Raw genomic sequence first — 24,569 nt, 5'->3', positions numbered from 1 at the left:
ACACATGCAGCTATGCATATTCTAATATTCACACGAGATCACTCACATACACGCACGTAAATAGAAATACACATGCAGCTATACATATTCTTATATTTACACGAGATCACACACATACACGCACGTAAATAGAAATACACATGCAGCTATACATATTCTTATATTACACGAGATCACACACATATACGCACGTAACACACGCAGCTATACATATTCTTATATTCACATGAGATCACTCACATACACGCACGTAAATAGAAATACACATGCAGCTATACATATTCTAATATTCACACGAGATCACTCACATACACGCACGTAAATAGAAATACACATGCAGCTATACATATTCTTATATTGACACGAGATCACTCACATACACGCACGTAAACAGAAATACACATGCAGCTATACATATTCTTAAATTCACACGAGATCACAAATATACACGCGCGTAAATAGAAATACACATGCAGCTATACATATTCTTATATTCACACGAGATCACAAATATACACGCACGTAAATAGAACAACACATGCAGCTATACATATTCTTATATTCACACGAGATCACAAATATACACGCGCGTAAATAGAAATACACATGCAGCTATACATATTCTTATATTCACACGAGATCACAAATATACACGCGCGTAAATAGAAATACACATGCAGCTATACATATTCTTATATTCACACGAGATCACAAATATACACGCGCGTAAATAGAAATACACAAGCAGCTATACATTGTCTTATATTCACACGAGATCACAAATATACACGCGCGTAAATAGAAATACACATGCAGCTATACATATTCTTATATTCACACGAGATCACAAATATACACGCACGTAAATAGTAATACACATGCATCTATACATATTCTTCTATTCACACGAGATCACAAATATACACGCGCGTAAATAGAAATACACTAGCAGCTATACATATTCTGATATTCACACGAGATCACTCACATACACGCACGTAAATAGAAATACACATGCAGCTAAACATATTGCTATATTCACACGAGATCACACACATGCACGCGCATAATAGAAATACACATGCAACTATACATATTATTATATTCACACGAGATCATTCACATACACGCACGTAAATAGAAATACACATGCAGCTATACATATTGCTATATTCACACGAGATCACACACATGCACGCGCATAATAGAAATACACATGCAACTATACATATTATTATATTCACACGAGATCACTCACATACACGCACGTAAATAGAAATACACATGCAGCTAAACATATTGCTATATTCACACGAGATCACACACATGCACGCGCGTAAATAGAAATACACATGCAGCTATACATATACTGATATTCACACGAGATCACTCACATACACGCACGTAAATAGAAATACACATGCAGCTATACATAATCTGATATTCACACGAGATCACTCACATACACGCGCGTAAATAGAAATACACATGCAGCTAAACATATTGCTATATTCACACGAGATCACACACATGCACGCGCGGAAATATAAATACACATGCAGCCATACATATTCTTATATTAGCACGAGATCACACACATACACGCACGTAAATAGTTATACACATGCAGCTATAATTCACACGAGATAACACACATACACGCACGTAAATAGAAATAGAAATACACACGCAGCTATGCATATTCTTATATTCACACGAAATAACACACATACACGCACGTGAATAGTTATACACATGCAGCTATACATATTCTTATATTCACACGAGAATACACACAACCACGCACGTAAATTGTAATACACTCGCAGCTATACGTAATATATTATTCTTATAATAATGTTCTGAAGCTTCTACATTACAATTACAAAAATCACATATATTGCTACTTTTGTGTTTTTATTTAAACAATAGAGAGACTGTTAGTTGCTGGTATGCGTGCAACCATTCTTGTATTGCGATGACGACAGTTTAATTTGTAATTGTATACTTCTTACAGCACTATAATATACCAAGTGCGAAAGCTATTGAAGGCGTCTGCTAAGTTATAATTTCAATAGGTTGACAATTAAACCATTAAATACGTCATATAAAACGTCGACCAATTTGAACTTTTAATGTCAAATATTTTGTAAAATACTGCCATTCCATTCTCCACCATTGTATTGTTTAAGGTATATATTTCCTTGCGAAATATTGACTAACTGCAATATAAAAAAAACACATAGATACATAGTTTACCACGTAACACATGTCGTATTTCTAGAAACTCAGAGCGTATATATGATATTAAATAATTTGCTTCTGGACACTTACAGAGAAAAAAAGTATCACCAAAGCACGTCGAACATGTATGTCACATATTATGAAAACGATATCATGTTTGCCTTTGGATAGGCCTATTTATGTACATACTTATTTATACAATATCACGAATCTGAGCGTTTATGATTATTACTAACATAAATTGCATGTTTTAATACAAGTAGCTAACACATTTTTTTCTTCTCCGTGTTTAATAAAATAGTAACATATTTAGCACTTCATAATATTACAATTTGTTTCTCTTCTTGTTCACAGTATTTTATTTTCCTTTTCGATTCTGGGCTTGTCACTGCTGTCTTAATAGTATTATTGGTTTAGATAATTTCCAGTGGATTCCTGTATCAAAGTATCTATAATATAACGGATTCATAGTTTGTACATCATTAAAAACATATCGAAAGTCATAGCTTTCTGTTAGCCATGTATTGGACATTGATTGGCAAATATTTTATTTTTTTATTTATTGTGGAAAAACATATACAGTAGGCATAAGCCCATTAGTACTGTATACAAATACAATGGTTAATACATTCATATGGTTGGCGATGAGTATTGTGTACATGTAGTAAGATACAGCGAAAGGAAAGTAACTTGCAATACAATAAATAATAATTATTTCAGACAGAGCTCAATGTTTAAGTTTTAGGAAGGCACACACACACACACACACACACACACACACACACACACATACATATATATATATATATATATATATATATATATATATATATATATATATATATATATATATATATATATAATCATTTATCATGATTTTAAGTCTAGTATTGATTGTGTTTAGGCCACAATCAATACTAGACTTAAAATCATGATATACGCTGATCAGCAATTTCAGCAATCTGCGCATATTAAAAATCATTCGTAAAAGAAATAAAATTATCATTAGTAATAAAGGTTTATTTATAAACATACCAACACAGTTAATTCATATAAGGATATCGTATAAGTATTTGGGTCATACTGACAATTTACCGCTCACTTAATAGTGACATAATGACACATCTGTCATTTATAACAAGTTGACAAGTTGAAATTCGCTACGAAGTGTGCATTTCTTTAAAGGATATTCATTTATCGAAACATATTCACCAATATAGTACGGACTATATATTTTTTATTTCAGTCTGGATTTAATGGTAACCGATTTTATTTTAAATTCTAAGAAATATTTTACCAATTAAATTAAGTGACAATTTCATTGTTTACTTCTTAAATCAACATTAATAGGAAACTGCAGAGTTTAATTATTTATGACCTTAGCAACTCTATAAGATACTTTGTTCAATGCATTTATAATATAAAGTATAAAAAGATCACAGCTGCAGTGTCATTATAACGATCTGAGCATTTGATATGATAATTATGCAGCCATATTTTAGACAAGATATTAAATTTGAACAATTGCTATTCACAATGCTATAAACATTTGAATTTGGAGATGATTCTTTCAGTAAAATGTTGTTTTCTTTATTACAGGCACATCTTTAACAAGGACTGTGTCAATAATATCATGAAAGGCTTCCGATGCAAACTATTGCTGATAGTTTTGTGCATTTGCATGTTTTGTGGACTTTACCTGAGCTATATGTCGTATGATCAAGTAGAGTCAAATGATTTAAGAGTATTAAATAAAATTAAAGAGGTATCTGCTCCATTAAGACATTCGAAAACAGTCATGTATAATGTTGAACAAAGACTCAGCGAACTAAGACAGTTATGCAGCTCTATAGATGGAAAAGATTTAAACACGACCAAAACCAGCGTCAAGTATTCGAGAATAAATGATGTCGAACAAGATGAAAGTGATAGCAACCTCATATATGTCTTTATTTCAACATATAACCATCGAAACATGCTAAAAACAATTGGAGGTGACGTCTTGATTGTAACAGCCAAACAAACGAAAGGGAACGGAAGATCGAGCAGTCACGTGGTTGATTTCAACAATGGAAGCTACACGGCGTCTCTTCGTATATGGTGGAGTGGATCAACAGAAATAAGTGTGAGGGTAGCATCTTTTATTGAGAATTATTGTCTTCGTGACAAAGCAGTTGAAAAATTTGGTAATCAGGTGTTCACCATGGAAAATGGATGGGGAATCAGAGGTCTGTTTGTGACGTCACAGGGCGAACGTGAATATACACCTTGTGGGCCAACCGCTTATATGTATGGTTACGACAAACTTTGCAATTTTACATTGATAAATGATGGAATGTCCTGGTATTGTGGCAAACCAAAGAGACATGGTATTTATTGTGAGGATATATATTCCTTTGGAACTGGGGCTTTTAAAACAGGTGACGCCAAAGCTTCTGAGAAGGTTTTATTGCCGACTGTTTCATATTTCAATGACCAAGTGTCGATTAACCACACACTCATGGAAACAAATTCCAAAGGGAATATATCATGTTCTGAAAGGTCCTCGTCTCAGTCTTGGACAGAAATAGACGCGTATCCTAGTGGGTACTGGTTGGAAGGTCAGTGGCACTTTGTAAAGTGTTTTTCATCGTGCGTGCCTACAATCAAAAGCTACCGCGAGTGCTTAAAGAATAAAACCGTATACTTCTTTGGAGATTCTACTATAAGAAATTACTTTGAATTCTTTGCTAGATCTATTTTAGAAAACGATTTCAGTAAGAAAAGTCTTCGTGATGGTCTAGGTAAAGGAAGAACGTATCATTCAAGAACAACTTATAGTAACTTTGGTATAACAACAGCCTATTTGAAACATGAAATGCCTTTTCATAATCCAGATTTCCCTCCGAACGGAATTACATCATTTCCATCAGAACTCAAAAAACTGTCAAACAGTGATATTCCAGATGACAAATTAATCATTGTTGTAGGTTACCACACTCACTTTCAAGCATATCCTATTAATGTTTACAAACAGCGAATTCATGAACTTGCAAAGGCATTGGAACAGTTAATCAAGAGGAAACCTAAAGTTAAACTATTTTACAAAGGGCCGCACGTCTGTCACGATGACACAAGGTGGTTTGATAATAGGTTGAGCTTAATTTATCAAGATATCGTAAAGGAAACATTTCAACATCTTTGGGACAACGTAACGTATTTGGACACGTGGTCTGTAACGGCTACACATGGAAATAGCAATCTCCATCCATCTCATGAAATATTTGATAGTCAGATACAACAACTTATGGCGTTTGTTTGTTGACTGGGAAGGTTTAAAACATGGGTCCAAAAATGGCAGTTTGATTAAGGGGAGACAATTATCGCTTTTAAAAGCGAAGCCTACTTTTTGTGTTACCTAATTTAATTTCCTCGAATATCATTCTTTTCATATTTCAAGTTTAATCATTCATAAGAGATATATGATATAAGGTGCATATTGAATTAGAAATAACGTATAGAATAACACTCGTCTGTTTGATTTTGTTTGTCTTTGCGTAATATACTCATGATGTTTTGATATATTAGTATTTGTTATATTTTTTATATTAATGAACTTATTTTTATTGAAATGTCATATTTAGCAATACTATTCGTTTCTTGCTATTTATTTAACAGTTATTCATCTATTTGTATATGTCTACGATGACAAACCGTAATGGTTTAAGTCGAATAAACTCTGTTCTGTTCTGTTCATTTACAAGAACTTTCCCACATACAATGCGTAAATAAACATGATATAACATGAATAAAGGTCAATCAGTTAATCAACTGATAAAGGAATGTTGTTGTTTTAATTAATATTTGTTTAGATAACAAGCAAATATTAACTAACTGAGCCAGAGTGAAATGAACAATGATATTTTTATAACAGTAAAAACAATTTATATTAATGGATAGTTTGCTAGTTGTTTATGAAAAAATAGAAAATTTAAAATGCGAAGCTTGCATTTTGAATTACATAATTTACCTTCTAGCGTTCATTTGTTTCATAATTATTTAACTTAATGACATATATCAAAATGATCGCATGTAGAATGAGCCAAGAAACAAAGAATCAATCTAAGAATCAATCTAAGAATCAATCAATCAATCAATTAACTAATTAATAGACCAATGAATCGACCATTGATTCGATCAATCGATCGGTGTAATATGATGTTGGAATTGCACATGCCCTTTAAAGATGCACTTTCCCAAATAAGATTTACTTATATTAATACAATTGTTTTAATATGCCGAAAAGGACGAATAAATGTCGAAAACAATGGTTCGTATGAAGGATACCGAATTAAAATTGAAAGAAATACGCATACAACACGGTATTTCTACGTAATGAGACTATAGAAAATCACAGTATATCTTTTAGCATTCACCAATCATTTAATATTTTTGCGCTTTCTGCTATAAAATACACGGCTTTAATATTGTTATCATTACAGAAAAGACTATTTCCTAATGTCACTATTAAGTGATCAATAAACTGTCAGTATGCCCGGATATCCTTAAATGAATTAATTTGATATGTTTTAAATGAACCTATATTAAGTATGAAACCTTTCTCACAGATGTTCAAATTATCTTAATCAGAAATGCGAAGGAAACAACAGAATCAAGCTTAGTATCCAAATCCTAACGATAATTCTGTTAAAATGCACACTGTACAAGGCCAAACAGACGTACACAGTCACAATACAACACATACAAATCGCAAATAAATTAACATTTAAATATCTTTATTAATAAATGTTTGAGTTATCGCCTTTGAACAGTTTTAAACTGTGAAACAGGAGTTACCTGGGGGACTTCAACCTAATTTATGCGTAAAACCAAGCACACTGACAGTCAATGCTTAAAAGCGATATTGTTGTTATTTCGACACCGTTGGTAGTTTTGTTTGTCACTATATGTTTGAATGTTTGGCGTTAACCGTTGATCCTTGTCATTAAACAAGAGTACGGTTTTGATCCTTGTCATTAAACAAGGGTATGGTTTTGATCATTGTCATTAAACAAGGGTATGGTTTTGATCCTTGTCATTAAACAAGAGTGCGGTTTTGATCCTTGCCATTAAACAAGGGTATGGTTTTGATCATTGTCATTAAACAAGAGTACGGTTTTGATCCTTGTCATTAAACAAGGGTATGGTTTTGATCCTTGTCATTAAACAAGGGATGGTTTTGATCCTTGTCATTAAACAAGAGTGCGGTTTTGACCATTCATCATCGCCTTAAAACAAAGTCAGCAAGGTGGAAATGTCGGTCGTTGATACTTGCCCTTAAACAAATATAGAACAAGGACCCACAATCTTAAGGTAATCTTTTTTTAAATGAGGTTGTCTGTGCTTTATATTACAGTTTGTAAAAGGTATTGTGAAACAGTCATTCGTTACGTCAGTTTTCCACTTGTTTAAAAATCAACAGGTGCGAAAAATAGAAAAAAAGTGACCATCGGGTCATAATATATCGACTCCCAGGTTATAATGTTACGATTCCTCTACACAAAGTAAAATGAGTCCTAACGATACTTTGCGACCCTCACAGAACAATGACATCACTTTATCAAGTTTTGATCAAGGGTACGTATCTTCTCTTGATTTTAAAAATATTTCTTAAAGTTTATATCTTCACGTCTTAGTTTACTGTGAAAATACTATGGTCAAACACATGCATTCACAAATACTATGAAACCAACTTTTTTATGAAACCAACTATTACTTGGCTCTTAGAACTAGTGTGCTTATATATAATATATAAAAATTAATTTTACCGACAGGTAGAGATACATGTATTAGGTTAATTGAATGGTTATCAGCGTTAAATCCCAAGTATGATCAATAAAAATAGCTATTAACCCTGTCTGTTATGTCCAAATGACAAATATAAAAACATGACACGTGTTGTTAAAGTTTAAGAAAGAAAGATAAATACAGCACACACCGTTAACAGTGATTTCAGTAATTCGTCAGAGGGTTACTGAACTTAATTGGTCAGCGAAAGCAAAGCGAAAGTCTATGTAGGAATTGCGGTAATTAAACGGAAATAAAACCTCAAACTTATCCCAAAAGTAATCAGAAAACTTAACTTTAACGAAGGCATCGGAATAAAACAGATAGTGACTTTTCCAAGTTACGTTGCAATCATATACAGTCACAGTACGTAGCCACAGTTATTATTTTCAAACCCTGTCAGACTGATATTAAAGAAGTCCTAAATTGCGGGACTCCAGACTCCACAAAATGCTTTTTCACTAGTTTGTTTATGTTATTTTTTTTTATAGAATGCAATAACAAAAGAAACACATTAATGGATTATCAAAACATTTAATTTGATCCAAAAAACTATATGTATAAATATGAAATAATTTATGATAATACACGTATACTGTTGAGCATTCTAAAATAGGATAGGTCAATTAGAAAGGAATGAGCGTCTAAATAAAATATAATGTTATAGAAACGCTGTTTTTTCATTAGTATTTCATTTATTAGTTAAGTAAATTGATAGAAAAATGCAATATCGTCCATATATCGTTCTCAAATTATCTAGTTATTTAAATATACATGCATTGGTGTTCTTTTATTTAAAGAAAACAAAATACATTACAAAATTCAAATTCAATAACAATTTTGAGCTCACAAACAACGTTCGGCTGAAAGGTCATTATAAACGGACTCCATTTCCCTCGCAAGGTCGCCGTTACACCTTGCAAACTGATCACTTCTACATGATATAGCAGCAGAACGGATTGAACAATAGACTTCCTTGCTGAGTCCAAGTCTCAAACCCATCTCAACACCCTGGTTCAGTCCATACATTCCCCCCAACTGACAGGGAATTGAACGACTTCGTACAGTTTCAAGGACACACATGTAATTTTGTTTGATAAGTTCCTTACTGTTACAATAAGTCTTCATTGCCGATCCAAATTTGCTCATATCTATGTACTCAGCAATCTGTTTGTCAATAGCATTGAATTTGAACATTGTTAAAATATTGACGCAAGACACATAAGTGTCAAGTTTGTCATTTTCACAAAAAAAGTCCAAACTTCTGTCATGGTATTCTTTAGCTTTAGTTTCATTTATTATGTTGTGCACCGAGATATCCGCTGGAGGGAATAGTGCTAATAGCTCACTCTGATAGACAAGGTCCGCACACAGGAAAACAGCAGCGTTCTGTATACTTGGCTGTGATGAGTTTTCTGCCACTGGTACTGATGATGAAACCACTGGTGTCGGTGATGGTGCTGTTGTTGTCGTTGACGATGTCGTTGATGTGACTGGGTTAGCGCGTGTGCACACGGACACGGCCGCCATTGTGACCAAAACGATGTATCCGAACATAGTTTGATTGACTAACTGTCAAGAAAGAAAACACATTGAGTATTTGCTTTGAACCATATTTGAACAAAATGTTGAAAATATTCTTGACAGAGTATACATATAGATACAGATAAAATAAAAGGAACGAACGAGCGAAAACACTATTTCTTCGTCATAATCTTTATTAAAAGATTAGAGAAAATAAAGACATTTTATTTACATACCGGAATTTCGATACAATTGGTATTTAACGTATAATCGCCTCTAAACGTTGATATCGTTGAATTGCCTGTAGTTCTTCTTTCCTTTACTACGGTTGCTCTTAGAAGGTCTCTCTCTATATATGTATGGATACGGGAGGACATTTCGAAATATACAGGTGTTGGTAAACAGCATGAACGGATGAACAACTGAAGTGAATCTAATAATACACGTTTGCATTTAGTTATGAAATGTTCCGGTGAATCATTTACTTAATTAATGAACTCACTTGTCTGTTTTGGTTATAATGCAGTAAGAGTATAATGTGGAGTTAAGAGTTTATTTTCATCACTGAAGGATGACAAAATATTTCAAAATATAGTAAAGGTGCAGTTTAAACCACATAAGCAAAATCACAACCACTTGATCACAGCAAAAGTATATAATGTCTACAATCATAACGTATCTTAATCATTGTATCATAATTTTCAGGGAAGAAACCGTTTTAAACATAATATGTGCATGATTTTAATGACACTATAGCATAAAAACGATAACAAACTTTTAAGAAATGAGAGTGGTATATTGGTAAATATGTCCGCATCTCACCCGAAAGGCTGTGGGTTGGTCCTCACCAGGGTAAGAGTGGTCTGGTGGAATAGAAGTCTGCCTCTCATTCGAAAGGTTGTGGGTACGAGAGATTGACCATAGTGTCAAGGACGAGTTGGGTAGATGCCCGCCTTTCACCCAAGTGGTTGCTGATACAATCCTCATTAGGTGTACGTACTCATGGCATTCAAAAAAGAAAAACAAAAAATATTTATTGCCGAAGACTTGCCGAAGATATTACCATCCAGGGGCACCGCGCAGCCATTATTGCACTGTTTAATGCACATATATGCCCATTTATTATGAAGATAAAATTTAAAAACTGATGTTTAAACTTTTTGCTACTGAGCTTGTTTCTGTATTTTTTTCATATAAATATCGAGTATTAAAAGTGTGTGTCCCAATAACGTATATTATTCGAATAGACAAGTAACGGGGCAAACATGTGCATATTCAGTCGTTGCAGTAACGTGCATGTATGATATAGTTTTATGTATGTATGTGTGAATGCATGTGTTTGGCCATGTGTCGTAGATTTAAAAAAGGAGATGACATCGTGTTGATAATGGAATAATGTTGACAATATAATACGAGAAAACCTACAGAAACAAGCTCAGTATCCAAAAGTTTTAACATAAACCACGTTTAATTGCTCAGGGTAAACGCCAAATACATACAACACAAAACCAAAAAAACACAAACAAGAAACATGAAACAACAGCATAAAACTCAACAAACAACACAGGGCATATATACTATATAAAACTAGATTATAAGTATCTTCCATGGTCGAGAGTGTAAGATAGGTTCATTCCGACCCGAGCATAGGGTGTTTTGCGGAAACGAGGTTTACCGACCTGCGCGAGGGTCAGGATGAACCTATCTTACACGAGCGGCTGTGGTAGATGCTTTTTCTCCCAACTCAGTTAAACAAAATTAAGTAAAAAAAAATTTGCTGGAACTCTTTTGTGCTTAGTGAAAATAATTGCGTACGGATATGCAATAATTCGTGGTTGTCATGGATATATGCGCAGTGATTCAGAGTATGTAAATGGTCTGATTGGTCTTTAAATAGTTCTACGAAGAGTGAAGCATTATTTCTTGATGCTTGAAAACTGTTTTCTGGTGACATTTGAAGCGAGAAATAATTAACTCGCGTTCTAAATATTGCCACCAGACAAGGTTTCAATGATGCACTACAGACGACAGTCTTCAACAAGGGAGGTAATTACAATGTGGTGACCATTAAAAGAAGTTCCATACGGGCATTTTATCTTCGCCCGTGGGTAAGATAAGAATTTCTAGCATGGTTAAATTAATGGATCTACTTATCTGAGGTGGGAGAAATGTTTATCAAGGATTGTTAGGTACAGCTTTGGAACGGTCAGTAAAATATAATTTTACTGGGGGTTTAAACCAGTTTACGTGCACAAACCTCACTCTTATCACAAGACACTTTAAGAGTACAAACGAAATGTGGAGACAATTCTTTTTGATAGGAAGACAGATCGGAGTCGTATTATATATATATTCCATTAAGGGTTGTTTCTGTGTAGATGATCTGTCTTATAAGCAGTTAAACAGACGTCCATTAAGCATTAGACCACTTAAGTCTTAAAACATCACGTAAACGTGTATAATTATGTATTAACTATTTCAGAGCGTTTGATTTTAATTAATTGATTTGTGTGAGTATTAATTTGCCTTATGACCAAAACACGTCAGCATTTCAAAGCTATATTTATACACACATTTGAATGAAGCAGGCATATATATAGATATATAGACACATTATGATTATGTGGTAAATATATACACTTGATCATTTAGATAAGCAACAGTCGCCGATAAAACCTTCTCAGAAGTTTGGAGTATATTGAGTTAAAAGGCCCAATTAAAAAAACATATACCTCTTTATAATAAATGTCCTGTTTCTTTTTGCTGACAACAATACCTGGACAAACCATTATTTATCATTAAAATTGCAAACGTATATTCTGCCTGGTGAACTCACGGAGACCTGAAAGTATGATGCAGATCCCAACATTTTATGGGCTGCTTGTCACGCCATGGGACACAATACAACTATTAATCATGATTTGTCGATGATATTTTTAACATTTTATAAAACCTAAAAATCAACTAGGGTTATATAATTGACAATTGATTTTTGCTTTTGGGATTTGCATCATACTTTCAAGTCTCTCTAGGTGAACGGCGCTGTCAAGAAGACAAATGGTCTCAATAGAATTTCCTACCCTTGCAACACTTTGTTGATCCACCATATACGATAAATGGCTGTGTAGCGGCATTTGACAATCAATACTGTGAATGCTCTATCGCTGTCTCTTCGGCTGTTACAATCAAAACGCAAACTCCCATGATTTCAATTTGTTTTACTGGTTTTATGTTAAAATAAATAAAAGGTTACACTTCCTTTTATCCAGTCTTTCACAATCTATTTTGGGGTAAACATTACACTGGTTTTGTTTGTGTACAAGTCCTATCCATCTTAAGTGGGATACAACTGTTGAACAATACATTTTGTCCATGTGTAAGAATAACGGATGATGTATAAACTGTCTTTTTAGCATCGTTTAATGCTCTTTTATCGTTTGACAATACTTGAAAACGTAATATGTCTTAAATAGACAAGGGCCACAGAACATTCACCCGCACAACAGTTTTAGAAATAATTTGCATCGAAATAATTGCATGATAGTCTTATTACAGATCTCATTTAAGATGCGCCTGTAAAAAGGGAGGGAAAAGAAACGTGTTTATGGTAAAAGCATTCCAAGATTGTTACTTATAGCATTTTGGATATTAATGGTTAAAACATGGACTTTTCTTAGAATTTAGTATAAAACCGCTTACCAGTCCAGTAAGTATGAAAAATTACCATTTACCATGCTATAAAACTCGGAGAAGAAAGCAAAGACTTATAAATAATTAATTAATTATTCAAATTATTCTAAATGTATAAAAGACATTTCGCAATTAGTATGCTACACACTCCTAAATGTTATTTCCCCTCTGGATTTTCGCAGAATTAATTGTAGCAACACTTGAATAAGTTTCGAAATTCGTACAAACATGTTGTTGGTTAACAAAATGAGATGCCGCTTAAACCGCAATGACTTAATTGGTATGAATCATGTTAAAACGTGTGCACTTGACATGTCGAGCAATTGGTGTGTTCCCACTTTGCCAATCGATAATTTTTCCTACAGAAATTGTAGGTGGGGTTGGGTGATGTATTGTTTGTGGTAACAATAGAGTTGATAAGTGATAATTGGTGAAAATGTTAGACTGGCCCCATTTTTTTATTTATTTTTTTTAAAAACAGTTTAGCCGTAATAGCATTTTGCTACCATATACAGTATCAGAATGCATAATAAATGAGTTTAAATCACAATGTCACAATGAGTGTCCATTCTTTATTTTTAAATAAACAATACTCGATACAATGGACAATTTACATTAGCATATTATTTTATTGGTATCAATATATAAGCACATAGCACATATTGAATATTTTATTCATTAAACATTTGATTTTCTATTCTATTTTAAACATTCTGAAAAACATCACAACATAATAAAACAACACTATATTCATATGTACATGTCAGTAAGGAACATATTGTCCAAGGTATTATTACTAATAGTTATACAGTTTTATACATAAAGCACATTCAATGTAATTTAACTTAGACAGCATCAACATAGGACATAGTGTCCATTTCACCCATACTCAGTTGGTCCTTAAGGCGGACGAGCCTTTCTTCAAGTTGGCAGTATACTCGCTTTCGTGGGCGCTGTTTACCACCGTTAGCATGCTGACATATTTTGGCCTCATTTGCTGCCTGTTCCTTCTTGGTGATGTCTAGGAGGATGTAGATGTTGGGATGACAGTGTTTTAGTTGATTGTTAATTTTGTGGTGCCAACCCTCCACATGGTTTGTCGTACTAGGGCCTTCGTTGTTATTATTTATGTTGATATATACTATGTGAATTTGTTTTATTGTTAGAAATTGATCAATTGATATCATTTGTTCCAACATATACTAGTATATAAAAAGCAAACTATTGGTAATTGTATTGTATTACAATGTATATTATAGTTTGATTGATTCGTGTTTTCTATTCCAGTTCATCCTTAGAAATAGATTAATTATAATATTGATTTAATATTTCACACTACATTGTATAATTGTAATTTATTGAATATGTTTATGAAACACAAAAAATTGTATAGTTTACGTGTAATAAAATTCTGTTCTGTTTCTGTTCTGTTGTTGAAGTGGTTCCAGGCTGGCTGGTCTCCTTCTACCCACTGCTCCTTGAACCTTAGCACTTGTGCTTTTAAACAATGACTTACAGCTAGTAAGCTGTTTGTCTTAGTTTTCATGTGTACATTATCAGGAATGCATTTATCAATTAAATAGGGATGATTAGTGTTGTTTGCATGTTTTTTTTGTTAATTAGCATAATTAAAAACAATGCTATGGAATGGTAATTGTTTATTATAAACATTCCAAGTTTAAAGTGGATAATTGTACAAGCTTATTAATTAAAGTTGTTGATTATTTTAGATTGATTAATGATAAAGATCATTTGGTTTATTGTATGATATTACTGTTACAATGAACAAGTCAAAATCAACATTGTTTTTTGTTGAAACTGACATTTAAATTTTAATACTAAAACATTTTACATCTGATAAGGAAGGATTAGAAGTTAATTTCAACTACAAATAAATTTGGGTGCCAGTCTAATGGTGAAAATACAGGTAAGTTGGAGGTGCGAGGACAAAATTGGTAGTTACTTTAATTGGAGGCATTAACGGTTGGCAAAGTGGGAACAAACCCAAACTATACATTACTTATATAACATCAAAAATCGATATATACAAAAGTAAGAAACTAGAAACCAATGCTAATCTTGTTTTAAAACTGAGTTAAATCAAACAAAATAAAATACTGAAAACATGAACGCGCACAAGCGTGCATACTTATGAAATGGGTGTAAAAAATCGAATATCACCCCGGTCAGACCGTAGATGAACTAGCACTCATTTCTAGCTTAACGTAAAATAACACAATAATTTAAGTTAAAAAAACAACCAAAAAAACAAACAACAACATTACTTACACAAATAATACATCCTATAATTAAGAATATCGTTGCAGGTTTTGGCACTAAGTCTTGACAACATGTTATTTGCTAAAATAAAAGACAATGAGATATGCATATACTCGTACATGCGACACAAAGGTTTGTAGTATTACAAGATACATCTTGTCAATGAAATAATACTGCTTGTAAAACATTTCCAGAATTTGAGGCCTGTTATTTTGATGTTAAAATAATTACGTACTATATCATTTCTTCTAACATTTGTACCTGTCATGAATGCACATATGTTTGAACATGTTTTACTTTCCTTAAATTTATTTCAAATTTGTTCCAACTGATGTACTTTCCCTTAATGTATATCAAAATTGTTCGGCACAGAAAACAGAACAAAGAAAAAAGGGTTGGGAAAGGGCCTTAATTTAAAGTTTTCCATTCATGTACAATTGTCCAATCCTGGAGCGCTTGTTTCATATAAAGCAGTTATGAAAGCCTGTTAGTGGCCACCTTGTTTCACCTATGTTTTATATTGGCAGCGAAGAGTATTATATCGTACGTTGTTTTAATCATGTTCTGTTTCTTCTAGAACTGTCATATGTCTATGTTCAATTGTCATCAGCCGAGTTCGTTTGTTAAGAGGTTAATAAGGTTTGCCCGCTACAATGAGCTGGCTGAATGAAGGCTTAACCCCGCGTGTCCCTTCGCGACATAAAGTGTATTTAATTAAGTATTGCTTCTTATTTGCGATATGAACGCTCGGTCGAATATTTCGAATCCGTGAAGCGCGCTAGCGCATCTTTGAAAATTTGAAAAATCGCGTCCGGGCGTTCCTAAGTTGTAGTTGCATGCACACACGAAAAATGTCAATCCTTTATTTACATTTAATTCGTGTATTATATATGCATGGCCCATGTCTTTGTTGCGAAACTCGGTCTAGAAAGGTCACGAAATGTCGTCCGATTCATGCGGACAACCTTGCGTGACATCTGAAGACGGAGTTTTAAGTGCGATTTTTTCCAATAAGGACAGGAGCTATAAATGACGGCAATCCAAGTCAGATTGAGAATGCTATAAAATAAATTTTGAAATTTTTGTTAAAGTCCTACTGTAGCTATTAACTCAAAATTTAGTCCCTTCACTAGACTCGCCATAAAATGTTTGATTGTTTTCTGGCCATTACACAAACATTTGTTCATTACAACCTTACAATTTATAATTTTGTGAAGGTCTCGAAGGTATGAGTTATTTTTATTTCATGAATGATATTCTCCTTATTCTGTATGGGCTGACTAAGTCAGAGATATTTATGTTACAGAAAAGATAGATGTAGAGGATGTATAAAATTAGTCGCTGTTTTCTAATGGGTTTGCCAAGTCAGTGGACTACAGTATAAACTTGTTTTAATAATATAAGCATAAACCGTATGGCTCAACCACTTACAGCGCCCAGGACGACTCCTAGGGGCTATTACACCGGCCTCGGCACACCTCTTTCAGATGCAAAAACAGATGGTCAGGACGAGACATATAATTTGCTCAGTCTATGACAAAATTTAAACATCTCGATATTTCATTAAGGAATAGTGTTGATAGTGAAATCTATAATTTTGTAAGGTATGGATATTACTAGACATATACGAAGTAGGTATGAAAGCAAATACATCACGTGTAGCGCTGATGTGTCGAATGTCTAGAGTTTCTTCGAATTATGAAATGTCATGTCGGATTTCGTGTTTGATCTGGTTGTGAAGAATCGTAATCCTTCACCAGTATAAGTTTAATTGTGTGTAAACGCTCGTCACAAATGGGATGCACATGAGAGTTAGGGTCAAAATGAGGTAATTTGCTAAAATATGCACATGTGTTAAATGTAAGGAAATAAAGCTCTCGATTTTTTTTATTTTCTGACCAATATATGATGTACTATCCGATATGGGTATAACGAAGAAAATTTATGATATTAATATTTACAAGTAATTATACCCTAACATGTACCGTGTACACTGCTCTAATCATTATACCCCATGAACATGAAGAATGCACATGTAAACGGCACTAGAATAGCGGTTAAGCTTTTTAAAGGTATGATTATTTTCCAAATAATGGCTGACAATTAAATCGAGTAAATATAATCAATGAAAAGTTAAGTAAATTTATTATAAATCCATATGCAATATTTATACAGGACTGATACAGGTATAAACTTACATGTTTGATTAAAATATCAACTTTTGTAAACAATTCTTGGACATGTTCACCCTTTAGCGATATGAAAGTTCACTTGTTGACTCGTTCACTTGCTGACTCATCAGCTTTTAAATCTTTTAAGCGTCGTTCAAGTGAAATGTTTCCATCTCCAGCAGATTAAAAACACATCGTAAACAATTCCATTTACTTGCACTCGAAAACAAAATATTAAAGGCCACTTAAATGTAGTTGGAATATGGAATATAACAACGGAGTAGATAACTGTTATCAGCCTGGCTTAAATCACAAACATGCCTGTCGCCATTTTTTCACGGTTATGGTTAGGTCACAAAGGTTCAGGGACCAAGTGAAGCATTACCCAAGTGAACCATTACCCAAGTCAACCATAAACCAAGAAAATCATTACGCAAGTGCACCATTACCAAAGTGCACCATTACCCAAGTAAACAATTACCTATGTGAACCATTACCCAAGTGAATCATTACCCAAGTCAACCATTACCCAAGTGAACCACTACCCATACCCAAGTGAACCATTACCCAAGTGAACCATTACCCAAGTACCATTACCCAATGACCATTATCCAAGTGAACCATTACCCAAGTGAACCATTACACAAGTGAACAATAACCCAAATGCACAATTATCCAAGTGAACCATTACCTAAGAACCACTACCCAAGTACCATAACCTAAGTGAACCATTACCCAAGTGAACAATTACCCATATGAACCATTACCCAAGTGAACCATTACCCAAGTGAACCATTACCCAACTGAACCATTACCCAAGTGAACCATTACCCAAGTGAACCATTACCCAAGTACCATAACCTAAGTGAACCATTACCCAAGTGAACAATTACCCATGTGAACCATTACCCAAGTGTACCATTACCCAAATGAACCATTACCCAAGTACCATTACCCAAGTGCACCATTACCCAAGTGAACCATTACCTAAGTGAACCATTATCCAAGTGAACAATTACATAAGTAAACCATTACTTAAGTGAACTTTTTCTTTACCGAAATTCGCAACGACCAGAAGTACACCGTACTTACAGGTGATGCACCTACCGTGTTATAACGATCGGATGCACACCGTACGTACCTTTGATACACATTCGAAGTTCCCAAAGACCAGAAGTATACCGTACGTACATATGATACACCTTCCACCTTTTCAAAGACCAGATGTACATCGCACGTGTGATGCACTCTCCAAGTCCCGAACGACCAGAGGTAAACCGCCGGTACATGTGATGCACTCTTCAAGTCCCGAACGACCAGATGTACACCGCACGTACATGTGATGCATTCTCCAAGTCCCGAATGACCAGAGGTAAACCACACGTATATGTGATGCACCTTCTTAGTGCTTTACGACCAAATAAACACCGTACTTACATGTGATGCACATTCCACGTACCCAACGACGAAATATACAACGCACGTACAGGTGATACACTATCCATGTTCCCAACGACCAGAGGTACAACGCACGAACATGTGATGCACCTTCTAAGTGTTCAACGCCCAAAGTTACACCGAACTTACAGGTGATGCACCTTACATGTGTTTAACGACAGAGGTACACCGTACGAACATGTGATGCACCTTTCATGTGTTTAACGAACAGAGGTGCACCGTACGTACAGGTGATGCACTTTTCATGTGTTTAAATACCAGAGGTACACCGTACGTACAGGTGATGCACCTTTCATGTTTAACGAACAGAGGTACACCGTACGTACAGGTGATGCACCTTACATGTGTTTAACGACCAGAGGTACACCGTACGTATAGGTGATGCACCTTACATGTGTTTAACGACCAGAGGTACACCGTCAGGTGATGCACTTTCAAGTTCCCAACGTCCAGCCGGATACCGTATTAAATGTGATGCACATTCAAAGGAATACATCAAACCAAAGCAGTAGATGTTGACTCCTCAAAGGAACGTTTCTATCATAAACAGTCAAAGGTATTTTGTGGTTCATTTTGTTTTCAAACCAAGTCAGACTAATATTTAAGAGTGCTTAAATGCGTGACACCAGACTACACAAAACGCTTTTACACAAGTATGTTATCAAATTGATATGTCTTTTGATATAATTATAAAAGAAACACATGAAGGGATCGTCAAATTGTAGAACTTTTCATTTTTTGCAAACAAAACAGCAATACATCTATATATACGCAACATGTAATGATAATACTGTTTAATATTCGAAGATGAACAGATTACTCAAATAAACCATTCTGGATAATTTTCAATTTTGTACCCTAGTTTCGAAATGCATTGATCCTAATTTATTTGATTAATTATAAGAATGTAATATTGTTTACATTTTGCATTTAATTATTGCCATATTGTTTATATATGTATATGATATATTTTAAACCAAACCATGATTGCACCTTGAAAAATAATGAGTGTTTAAATTGATAAAATAAAACAGCATCGTCCTCATTTCGCTGTCTTATTATCTCGTTAGTTAAATTTACATGCATTGGTGGTCTTTTATTTCAAGAAAACGAAACACATTAAAACATCACAGAATTCAATAACAATTTTGAGCTCACATACAACGTTTGGTTGAAAGGTCATTATAGACGGACTCCATTTCCCTGGCAAGATCGCCATTACACCTTGCAAACTGCGCACTTCTACAAGATATAGCAGCAGAACGGATCGGACAATATACTTCCTTGCTGAGTCCAAGCCTCAAACCCATCCCAACACCCTGCATCAGTCCATACATTCCCCCCAACTGACAGGGAGCTGATCTACTCCGCACTACATCAAGAACACACCCGTAATTTTGTTTGACGAGTTCCTTGTTAATACAGTAAGTCTTCATTGCTGATCCAAATTTGCTCATATCTATGTATTCACCAATTTGTCTGTCAATAGCTTTATTTCTGAATATTGATAGAATGTTGACGCACAGCGTATAGGCGACAAATGTGTCATTTTCACAGAACAAGTCCATACTTCTGTCATGGTATTCTTTCGCTCTAGTTTCATTTATTATGTTGTGTACCGAACTATCCGCAGGGGGGAATATTGCTAATAGCTCACTCTGATAAACGAGGTCTGCACACAGGAAAACAGCAGCGTCTCGTATACTTGGCTGGGATGATTGTTCTGATTCGGGTGCAGATGATGAAACCACTGGTGTCGGCGAGGGTGCTGTTGTTGTCGTTGTTGTTGTCGATGATGTCATTGGAACAGCGCATGCGCACACAAACAAGACTGCCGTGGTTATCAAAACGGTGTTTACGTACATGACTTGATTGGATAACTGTAAAGAAAGAATAATATTCATTTTGAACAAAACGTTGAAAGTGTTAGGTATAAAGTAAAAGTAACAGCTTTAATTACACAAATCGAACGATCACGCGCAATAATTTTATAAGCAATGAAACAGCAAAAAAACTATAACAGACGGTACGAACTTTTTAATCATAACGAAAAGCTATGAGGATTAAACCTAATTTCATTTACTCACTAAAATTTTAAACAAGTGGTAATACGTGAAATCGCCTGTAAAGGTTGATATCACTGATTCGCAATCCTTGTTTCTTTAATACGGTCACAGATAGATCACCTCATATATATAGAGAGATGCGATACAGACATTTCGCAATTAATACGCACGCTGCAAACTTCTTAACGTAAACACTTAGATAAGTTTCGAAATATGAATAAACATACTGTTGATAAAGAAAATGAGAGCAGTTAAAACCACATCAACTGAAGTGGAATGAATCATGTCAAAACATCTCTGCATGTCGAACAATCAACACTTATATTTCTATTTTTGTTCCATTGGTGGGTCTGATATGTAAAATCCACTAGCGTCGGAGAGTTTACCATAACGCGTGCTAACTGTTAAACATGCTTTAATCATCTGATGTTGGGCCTGTACAATTTAATGGTGGGATCATGTGAGCATGCACAATATAAAATAATTATACGACGTGTACATACATGAGACACAATGGTTTGTAGTTAAATAGGATTGTATGATATTTATGAAGGTTGCCCGCGCCCATAGGCTGCGGTATGCCTTGACCCCGCATGACCCCTCACGACTGAACGTGCCGAAAGTGACATGAGTTAAAAGTGACTGCAATAGTCACAATCGGAACACCTCGGCCAGTATCCACCTGGAATTGACGAACGGCTATCTATTGACGAAGTCTATCTCGAAGCTTGCCGGAGATGGCCGAGTTGTTACGATTGCAATAGTCAGTTTCATTGCGACTGACCTAAGATAAATTTTGAAATTTTAGTAATAGTAAACTGGAACTATTAATTCAACTCACGATGTGGTCTCAGTAAACTCACTATAAAAAGTTCAGTAATATATTTTCCGGCCATGGTTAACATTTTTTTATGTGCGTGAAGTTAGTAGCACAGCAGCAAAGAAGCGAGCTGCTAGCACCAACAGCCGCAAAACCAGTAAGCTGCTATGCTGCAGTGCTTGCTGCTTCCTGCTATAATTATTCTCAATCAAATAGTAGCACAATACTGTATATGTATTGTACCCTCGTATAATATTTAAGTATATAGGTAATGAAGTACAAAAAGGTGTTGGTAAAATCGACTCAAAATAGTTGCTTTAAAGGCACTTTTGGGCCAAGCTGACCAATAGAATTCGACTAAGGGGACCATAACGAAAGGAATAGGGTTGAACTTATACACCAGCCTACAATGTGAGCTATTTAGATCGCTGGAGCTTTCGTCCTGAGTAGCCGAAAATAGAGCTCTAAAATATGAATTTGTTGCTGTAAAATACTTTTGGACTAAGCTGACCCGAAACTCCGACTAAGAGGACCATAACGAAAATTAAAGGGTTGAATTATGCCACGAGGCCTAGAATATGAGCTATCTAAAATAGAAGGAGCTTTTTTTCCTGAGTAGCCGAAAATAGAGCAGGAACATAAGTTGCTGCTGTTAACGGACTTTTAGGTTCGAGCTGACCCGAGAATACGAATAAGGGGACACTAGTAGAAATCAAATAAGGCAAAATCACAGGGTCTCTGGTTTGGCAAATGCAAAAGCAATGGTATCAACAGTGTGCATTATATTAAGTTTACCTCAAACAACTTAAACACTTGGTGTATATTTTAGAAATGATAAAGATAATTGTATGGATTTAAGCGGAATGAAAAACAAGAGAAATGTAAACAGTTGATTAATAATTATATTTTAAGAATACTTAACTGTTCGCAAGATAACGGTTACAAAATCGGGAAACATTTTAACGCCAGATTCATTCCATGAGTTTTTAGTTTTCCTTGGAGTTGTAAAAGAAATAAAATTAAACGCACAACGATTATTGGAAACAAATTTTAAGGTGGTTTCGAGATGCTCAATTTTGAAAAATCATTTTAAGACAATAAAATTAAAATGGAGTAACTATCTTCTGTTCGTGAAGTTAGCACCGCTGTACCATATCACCGCGGTGCTATTACCCAGGTCACGCTGCTGGCACCGTGTCACCGGAAAGTGACCGAAACATATTTACCAGTGATAAAATACTTTGTTTTATTGCTCGATGGTTCCAAGCAATCATGGTATGAAGGGATAATCAATTGTGATACCATATGCACATATAAACTCATTAAGGAACAATTTGAAATTGAACTTTATCTAGCTAGATGTTTTACCAAAGAAATTAAGAATGTCTTTGCCTTATAGCTAAGATTGTCATCGCATAAACTTCATATAGAAACCAGTCGATATGGCCGAATAGAAAGAGCTCAACGTTATTGTACTGTTTGTAACTGTAATGATTAAAAAAAACGAATATAATTTTATCATAGTATGTATATAACAACCTCAGGACATTTTTCATTAAATCATATTACATTTATATTAGAAATCCAAGTTTGTACTAGTGTATCGAACTAATATTATCAAAAACGTAAGCTTACTGAGTAGCCTATGTAAATTTATGAAGCAGGCATTTATGTCAAGAAATTCTTATATAAATAACATTGTTTAGATATTTCAAGTATTATGCCATTTGTAAATAGCCTCCATCAATATTTCATCTCTCTAATATTTGTTTATTATATCTCACAACTTGATTTCGATATGCATCTCTTTTTTCTTTCCTTTTTTGATACCTTCTTGTATGTTTTTAAAATAAAAAAAAACTTACTTACTCCTCCTGCTGTCCATGTATTAATTCCATGCATCGTTGTGACCATACACATGATTGTGAGTTATTTTATTACATAAATGTTATTCTCTACATCAAGACATCAATGTTTCAGAAAAGTAGGGTTTTCCTATTGGGTTAGCCGAGTCCGTGAAATATAGACTTTTTGATAATATAAGCATACATCTTTTTACGTGATAAACCAAATAGGGAAGGTCAATTCTTATGAGAATGCTCGTCGTCAATAATACACTTGGAAAAAATATCGTTGCTCAAGCTCAACCACTTCTAGCGGACAAGACTGCTCCCAGGGGCTAAGCTAATACACTGGCTTTGGCATACCTTTTTCAGATGGAAAAATGGATGGTCAGGACGAGAAATACATTTTTCAGCATAAAACAAGTCAGTTACGGATTATTGTTGATAGTTTAATGTATGCTTTTGTAAGGTATGGACATTACTAGACTGATACAAAATAGATCCGAAAACAAATGCATCATGTGTCAACCATGTTTTTTTTTCGAATTATGAAATGTTAGGTCGGACTTCGTGTTAACATTTAATGTGAATATTCGTGACTCTTGAAGTATAGCCATCGCTAATATATTTCTTTTTTCGTTTAAAA

General features: G+C 34.4%; 2 protein-coding genes and 1 long non-coding RNA gene across 3 annotated transcripts; 1 reads left to right on the top strand and 2 right to left on the bottom strand.

Moving 5' to 3' along the window:
• Positions 1–3,453: 3,453 nt before the first annotated feature.
• On the top strand, positions 3,454–5,695 carry LOC128210795 (NXPE family member 2-like). Its single transcript, XM_052915148.1, has 2 exons — positions 3,454–3,503; positions 3,844–5,695. The coding sequence occupies exon 2, from the start codon at positions 4,220–4,222 to the stop codon at positions 5,546–5,548; it is 1,329 nt and encodes a 442-aa protein (XP_052771108.1). The 5' UTR covers positions 3,454–3,503; positions 3,844–4,219; the 3' UTR covers positions 5,549–5,695.
• Positions 5,696–8,105: 2,410 nt separating this feature from the next.
• On the bottom strand, positions 8,106–9,986 carry LOC128212185 (uncharacterized). Its single transcript, XM_052917499.1, has 2 exons — positions 9,831–9,986; positions 8,106–9,642 (listed from the first exon to the last, which is right to left on the bottom strand). Exons 1-2 carry the CDS (start codon positions 9,969–9,971, stop codon positions 8,917–8,919), a joined length of 867 nt encoding a protein of 288 aa, XP_052773459.1. The 5' UTR covers positions 9,972–9,986; the 3' UTR covers positions 8,106–8,916.
• A 9,918-nt stretch (positions 9,987–19,904) lies between these two features.
• LOC128211874 (uncharacterized) lies at positions 19,905–21,674 on the bottom strand. The gene is made up of 2 exons (XR_008257351.1): positions 21,281–21,674; positions 19,905–21,073 (listed from the first exon to the last, which is right to left on the bottom strand). It is a non-coding gene; the product is annotated as an uncharacterized LOC128211874 (long non-coding RNA).
• Between the last annotated feature and the right edge of the window lie 2,895 nt (positions 21,675–24,569).

This window comes from Mya arenaria, chromosome 12, assembly GCF_026914265.1.
Source record: "Mya arenaria isolate MELC-2E11 chromosome 12, ASM2691426v1".
Lineage (NCBI taxonomy): Eukaryota > Metazoa > Mollusca > Bivalvia > Myida > Myidae > Mya > Mya arenaria.
The sequence above is the reverse complement of the archived record's forward strand: the minus strand, read 5'-3'. Positions and strand labels throughout refer to the sequence as shown.